General features: G+C 33.2%; 1 protein-coding gene across 1 annotated transcript; it reads right to left on the bottom strand.

Annotated features, from left to right (window-relative positions):
- Golgin245 (golgin subfamily A member Golgin-245) lies at positions 1–6823 on the bottom strand. Its single transcript, XM_065317118.1, has 12 exons — positions 6387–6823; positions 6145–6308; positions 4716–4910; positions 3882–4645; positions 3638–3826; positions 3386–3574; positions 3184–3321; positions 2929–3117; positions 2676–2864; positions 2421–2609; positions 764–2366; positions 1–443 (listed from the first exon to the last, which is right to left on the bottom strand). The coding sequence occupies exons 1-12, from the start codon at positions 6550–6552 to the stop codon at positions 420–422; spliced, it is 3999 nt and encodes a 1332-aa protein (XP_065173190.1). The 5' UTR covers positions 6553–6823; the 3' UTR covers positions 1–419.
- Between the last annotated feature and the right edge of the window lie 787 nt (positions 6824–7610).

The following is a 7610-nucleotide window of genomic DNA, read 5'->3' as shown; positions in this document are numbered from 1 at the left end:
TACACTTTACATCATTTATATTATTTACTTATAAGTTATAACACTGCGTATTCATAATTTGCTCGCTATAAATTACTTTCCTCGACATTTTACACTCTATGTACAAAACAATATCATTAAGCTTTTGTTTTAAGTCAGTAAGTCATTAAATGCACATTTCCCATTGAAAGTATCGATAAATATGGTGAACAACATTAGCACACGTGTGAAATTGTTTCATTTGGTTACGTTTTTAACGTTTTTTTTTGTTTGTTAATAAGTCCTTGTGGAGGGTTTTTATGTTGGGTTAAGTTAGGTTGGCAACACTGCGATGCGCGATGCGCATGATGACGCCAAGATTCAAAATGGCCGGCGGTGTTATCCGGTGCGTTTCCGCGTGGTCATACTTGCTTCTTTCTTTCGGCGCTCAGGGCGAAATGCTAGAGAATTCCAAGTTGTCCCAACTGCAATCCGAGAAGAAAACAGTGTTTTATTCAGGTGAGTGATAAACATTCAAATTTTACATAACCTACGTATGTATAATGCGAAAAATATCAACCGGCGGTTACAGCGCGATTCAAATCACAGTAAAATCGTAAAAAAGTAATGAAATACACAGAAATACGCATAGAAAACTATCAAAAAGTATTAAACACAACTTAATAAACATAATAAACAATAAATTTCATCAAATTTCACGCGAAATCATACAAAAATCGATTAAAAATCAGTTCTGCAAATTTAACCTCACAAACTGTAAGTAAAACTCTCAATTTCAACTCACCAAACTCTGTTTGTGTTGTTCATGCTTCATCACAGTCTCAGTCTGTTGTCTATCAAACTTACAAACCGCTGCAATCACCCTCGCCAGCACCACACTCTCCTTCCCCAGCATATAATTATACAGCACATTCTTTAAATACTCCACTTCAGTGCTCGCAGACAAATCAGCACAATGATTCAGCGTAACCAAAGTCTCATCCAGCTTCCTATTGAGCTTCTCATTCTTCGACTGTAGTTTTTGCAGCTCATTCTCATAAAATTCAATTGAACTACGATTAGTCACATCAATACTTTTGTACTGCGCAAGTTTCGCTTGCAGTGACTCAACATCTTTTTCACTCAGTGAAGTTGTTGTTATATTAATAGGCGTTGTTTTAAGCTCGTCGATTTCATCTTTGAGGAATTGTCGTTCCTGTTCCAGTTCACTGACGTGTTTGTCCAAATCAGCGATTTGTTTTTCGTATTGTAGCTGCGAAGATTGTTTTTTAAAGGTTTCTAGCTCTTCTCTGGCTAGTTTTGCATCGTCTAAAGCTAGAGAGTATTTCGTGGAGACATCAGCGAGTTTTTCAGCGACTTCAGCGTCAGTGTTGGTGATTTTCGTGGCTAATTGCAGCATAATATCGGAGGATTCCGAGAGTAGTTTGTCGTTTTCGTCCATGAGGCGTTTGTTATCGCTGGATAACTGTGTATTCCTCGCTTGTAATGATTGTTTTTCTTGGTTTATTTTGTCTTGTTGCTCTGTGAACTCTTCTAGTTGTGTAATTAAGCCTTGTTTCTCCGTCTGCCATCTTGTTTGCGCTGTGTTTTTCATTTCACTCAATTCTTTCAATTGGTTTTGTAAAATAGTCATATTTTCCGTGTGAGTTTCTTTTAACTTTGTTATTTCATGGTTTTTATCTTCTAACTGAGCTTTTAAGTCATTTACTTCATCGCCATTTTGTTTACTCTCACTTAACATAACCTCTAATTCATTTATTTTATCTTTTAATGCTTTTTTCTCTTCTTGTAACTTTTCTTCGGTGTTTTCAAGTTGATTTTGCACTTGTAAACGTTTTTGTTCTTCCTCATCAAGTAGGACCTTTATCTCTTCCTTTAACCTTAAAATCTTTTGTGTTAATTCACCTTCTAGTTTCTTTGTTTCCTGCTGGAGTAGTTTTTTCTCATCTTCGAGACTTTTACACTTTTTATCTTTATTCTCGAGTTGTTGTTTCAGCCCGGCGATTTCATTCTGCCTACCATTGTTTTCATCCATTAACACTACATAATTTTTCTCTAGTTGTGTGTTTTTCTCGTTGAGTACACTTATACTCTCTTCGTTTTCTTTGCTGGTAGATTCATAGATTCTCAACGCATCCTCCGCCTGCATTAGTTTAATCTGCGTTTGTTTCAGTGAATCACCTTGTTGGTTCAACTGCTGTAGTTTTACTTCGAAGTCTTGTTTGAGTGTTTCTTCCTTCTGTTGGTATTCAGAGAGGAGGGTGTTGCGGATCTTTTCTTGGAGTGAAACAAGTGAGTGTTTTGTTTCTTCCTGGAGGGTTTTGATTTGTTCTGAGTGTGTTTTAGTCATAGTTTCATTACTTTTCTCGAGTTGGGTTAGTTTTAACCTAGAAATTAATTAAAATTGAGGTTATGTTTGTTTAATATTAAGTTAAACTTACTTTAATTCATTGTTTTCATCTACTGTATTCTTTAATAGCTGATTTTCTTGTTTAATGCTCTCGATTTGTTGTTTAATTTCATTTAACTTGGTGATTTCATCGTTTAAAGCTTGAATTTCAAGTTGGTAGGTAGTTTCAATCTGTTTAAGTTTAGTTACGTTGTTGGTTTCAATTTCGTTTAGTTTTAACCTATAAAAATTGAGAAAAATAGATTAAAATTGAGGTTATGTGCGGAATTTCATATGTTAAACTTACTTTAATTGTTTGTTTTCTTCTATTTCGTTCTTTAACAACCCATTTTCGTGTTTAACACTTTCAAATTGTGTTTTCACCTCGTTGAATCTCTCAATTTCATGTTTTAAAGCTTTTATTTCGTCTTTATATTTTGTTTCTAGATTTTCTAGTTTCAAAACATTGTTTTTCTCGTTTTCTGTTAATTTTAACCTAAAAACAACACAAATATAGATTAACTTTATGTTATTTTTACTTGTTTATATCTTAATCATACTTTAACTCATTATTTTCTTCTTTTTGGCTCTGCAAAACTTCATTTTCTTGTTTGATAACCTCAAATTGCTGCTTTATCTCTTCAAACTTCACAATTTCATCTTTTAAAGCTTGAATTTCTTTACTGTAGCTATTTTCTACCTCTTTAAGTTTATCAGTGTTATTATTCTCAACTTCAAGCAATTTTAACCTACAAATAATTTTAAAAATAGATTAAAATTGAGGTTATATTCACAATTTCTTAAGTTAAACTTACTTCAACTGTTCATTTTCTTCTAATTCATTAGTTAATAACTCATTCTTATGTTTTAAACCCTTAATTTCTTCTTTATACTGCGATTCAATGTTTTCAAGCTTCAGAACATTGTTTTTCTCTATTTCGGTTAACTTTAACCTAAAAAACAACGAAAAAAAGTTAAAATCTAAATTCTTCATATAAATTTAAGCATAAAACATACTTTAAATCATTATTTTCATCCATCCCACTCTTTAATAGCTGGTTTTCTTCCTTGACACTCTCAAATTGTTGTTTAACCTCTTCTAACCTCACAATTTCATCTTTTAAAGCTTGTATTTCTTGTGTGTACTTATTCTCCACCTTTTTAAGAACATCTTCGTTGTTTTTCTCAAGATCAATCACCCTCAACCTAAAAAAACACATAGAAGCATAAAATTGAGGTTATAATCTCAAATAACATCCAAAAACGTACCTCAACGCATTATTTTCCTCCACACTGGACTTCAACATCAAATTCTCTTGTTTACTCTTCTCAAAATCTTGTTTAACCTCTTCAAAGTTTAAAATTTCATCTTTTAAACCCCTAATTTCTTCCAGGTACTTATTTTCGACCTTTTGAAGATTATCCATATTATTTTTCTCAACTTCAAGTAATTTTAACCTAAAAAAAACATCATAAATAACATAAAATTGAGGTTATATTATAAAAAACTCACTTCAATTGATTAGTTTCTTCATTATCTTTTTCACTACCCGCTAATTTCTTAATTTCCTCCCTTAAATCCTGAATTTCCAACTTATACTGTTCAGTTTTCAGTAATTCCGCACCCAGCTCATGATTCTTCATCTTCAACGCCTCGCACTTATCAATCAAATTCGCATTCTGCGCCTTCAACCCACCACCCTTCTCATACCCCTCTAAATCCACACGTATCGTCTCCAAATCCTGCTTTAAATTCGTTATCTCCAACTCACGATTCTGCAACTCCGTATGTAAATCCAACTTACTCTTCGCAAACTTTAAATTGTTATTCTTTTCTCTTTCTTGTACTTCTGCGACCATTTGCTTCGCCTCGTCTAATTCTCTTTGTAAAGCTGAGAGTTTTTCCTTGGATACAATACTACTAGCTTTATACTCCTGGAGTTTCTCGTTTAGGTCGTTGAGTAGCTCATTATTATCGTTATTATTACTAATATTCCCATTGTTGCCGTTTGTGATCGGTGTAGAAATGGAGGTGGATGTTGACGCTGTGGTTGATGGAGTTGACGGCGTGGATAAACCGTCATTGCCGTTGATTTCAGCGCTGGTTTGCAACAGGTCGACCTTTTGTTTGAGCGTGTCGATGATTATTAGCTTCTCTTCGATTTCAACACGCAGAGCTGATTCCAGATCGGCTTTCGCGCGTTGTGATAGAGTGCATTGTTCTTTTAATTCGGAGACTCGACGGATGGCTTTGTCTTGCGTTTCCACTAATACTGCCTGAAATAGGTTAAAATTGAGGTTATGTTATGTTTTTGTTTGTTTTGGGGGTGGTTGAGGTTATGTCTACCTTCATTTTAGCATTTTCTCGTTCGAGTTCTTTGTAGTGGTTGGCGAGGTCGGTGTAGCGGCCACGGTACTTGTGGTAGCGCATTTGGGCCTTTTGGAAGGCCATGTGCACTTGTTCCTTGCTGACATGGCCGAGTGATGAAGACTGTTGGGAAAGGTTGTCTTCTACTTCACTGGCGGACACGTCAAGGTCAGACTGCAATGTAATCAAATTGTTTTAGTGTTTTAGGTTATTTTTTGGAAGTTTGAGATTATTTGTTTATAACTTTTGATGGAGATGTGATATCAACAATATTTTTGCATGTTTTGATGCAGAATTAAATACTAAGTAAGATTCAGTTTGAGTTGTTATGATAACTTGATTAGTTTTCGAGTTATTTAATAATTGATAATTTTTTTAAAACATTATTTTGAAAGTTGCGGAACATTTTTAAAGTTTTTAGTGAATAACTCAAAAACTAATCGTGATATTTTAATAATTCTTTCAAGAGTATGTTCATTATTAAATTCTGCATCAATTCTGGTATAAAATGTTTTGTATAACATAACCAAACATCACATAACCTAATTTTCTTACTATTTTTCAACCTATTTTGCGCTTTTTTTGTTTATTTATGCTAATATTGTCTTAAAAAATGCGGTTGGTAACACAAAACATAAGTATAACTAACTTAACAATGTTATTACTCCATTTTTAGTTTGAATTTTTATGATAACTCACGTACTTTTCGAGTAATTCACTAATTAGTAACTTAATCTTCACCTCTTTTCATTATTACGCAACATTTGAACAGTTTTTAATGAATAACTCGAAAACTAATCGAGATATTTTATTGATTCCTTCAAGTGTATATTCATTATTAAATTCTGCATCAATTCTGGTATAAAATGTTATATGCAACATAACCAAATTTGACATAACCTTATTTTTACCATTTTAAACTGAATTTTGCGCTTTTTTGTTTATTTATGCTCTATTGTCTTTAGTAATGCGGTTAGTAACACAAATTATAATTATAAATAACCCAACATTGCCATTACTCTATTTTTAGTTAGAATTTTCGTAATAACTCACGTACTTTTCGCGTAATTCCCAAATTAGTAACTTTATCTTCACCTATTTCGAATAATGTGCAATATTTCCACAATGTTTAATGAATAACTCGAAAACTAACAAAGATATATTTATAATTCTTTAAATAACTTATAATAAATTAAATTCTGCACATAATATAACCTCAAACTTTATATGCAACATAACCAAACTTCTGCAAAACGTATTTTAAAGCATTTTGATAATTTTTCGATACTTTTCTGTTTATTTCTACAAATTCTCTCATTAAAAGTAAGGTTTATCATAGAAAAACTATGTCCAAATAACCTAACCTTACTTTAACGCTATTTACACACAATTTAACCCAATTTCTAACCTGTAAATGATATGAATTCATTGTAGATTCATATCGGGGCAGAAACGAAACATCGCTGGCGATGGACGAGTTGGAATTACGCCGTACTCGTTGAGGCAACTCTGGATTAGACGTCGAGACATGCAGCGGCACATTGGTAAACCCCGAATCCGCCATCTTCGTATCTACAAACACCACAACAACCACAAAACAAGGTAATAATCACCTCTAATTTCTATATTATTCAAAAAATAATATCTCACCATCTTCACTGATTGAAAACAATCCGTCATCTGGTGAGGTAGCACCTTGTTCTAATCCCTGCTGTATTTTGTCAGTCATTGACTGTGTAAATTGTTGAAATTGCTGCATGCGCTGCGGAGAGATCTTCACCTCTTCGGCGATCTTATCCTTGAGCTTCTTAAACATTTTCTTTTATCTTCCCTGGCTGTCGTTGAAGCCTCTCCTCGAATGTTTATGTGTTTAATAACATAGGAACTTTATGATTTTAACATCTGGTGGCGTAAAACTTCACTGGTTTTTGAACACTACGAGCGGATGAGTAATTGAGTTGAACATAATTATCGGGGCAGATGTAATTAACGCGGAAAATAGGAAAATCGCCGCGGTTCGCGCTGGAAAATCGCCTTCGACGGGAGTGACAGTGACGTGTAGCCCTTGTTTTCGTGTATGTAGGGCTTGTTTATGTGTGAGCGGCTGTCAGGTTGACGTATGGGTGTCAAATTTGAATTTTTTTAGGTGAAATATTGCGTTTTTATACTTTGCAGAGTATATTTATATTAATTTAGGTAGAATATGTGAACTTTTATGGTTTACATTAATTTTAGGGATAGTTTTTGGGGTGATTTGAAACTTTTGAAGTTTTTATACCTATTTTGACAGATTTGCACTCGAGCGCCTCTTGCGGTGTGTTCGGGAACTAATATAAAATATTATTTCATACCCCATGTCCAAAGGAGAATGTCCCAAAGTATTTTTAAAATTTTTGAAAGTTAAATTGCATATAAAGACAATTATCTTTTCTTTTTATGCTAAATCAATTAATTTTGTTGATTTTATATGAAAACCACGTCTTTTTTTGTTAAATTTCACCATTTTAATGTTTTATTTTAGTTTTGTCCTTTAACCATTCGTATATTATTTGAATATGACAGATAGTTGCGTTCCGCGCCGCCTATGGTGACCCCTGGAACTAAAACCTCTAAAATACTAACATACTGCTTGTCCAAAGTAAAATTTTTATTCAATTTTCTCTAATTAAGAACTCCACACACTAAAAACAAATATTTAAACAATCATATAACATAATAATTAATATTTTCTATCATATTTCATAGTTTTCCACCTGTTAATTATAATTTTATTTACTTTATCCCAAAATTTCTCTCTAACCATTGGTATATTCTATTTTCCAATGACCTTCATGACGCCTGTGAAAGTGTCAAGTCACTTTTCTATGAGTCAGT

Source organism: Atheta coriaria, unplaced genomic scaffold, assembly GCF_025399875.1.
Source record: "Atheta coriaria isolate IRGN ID8LTWV9N9 unplaced genomic scaffold, Caltech_Dcor_3.1 hic_scaffold_2_pilon, whole genome shotgun sequence".
NCBI lineage: Eukaryota > Metazoa > Arthropoda > Insecta > Coleoptera > Staphylinidae > Dalotia > Dalotia coriaria.
This window is presented reverse-complemented; position numbering and strand designations above follow the sequence as displayed.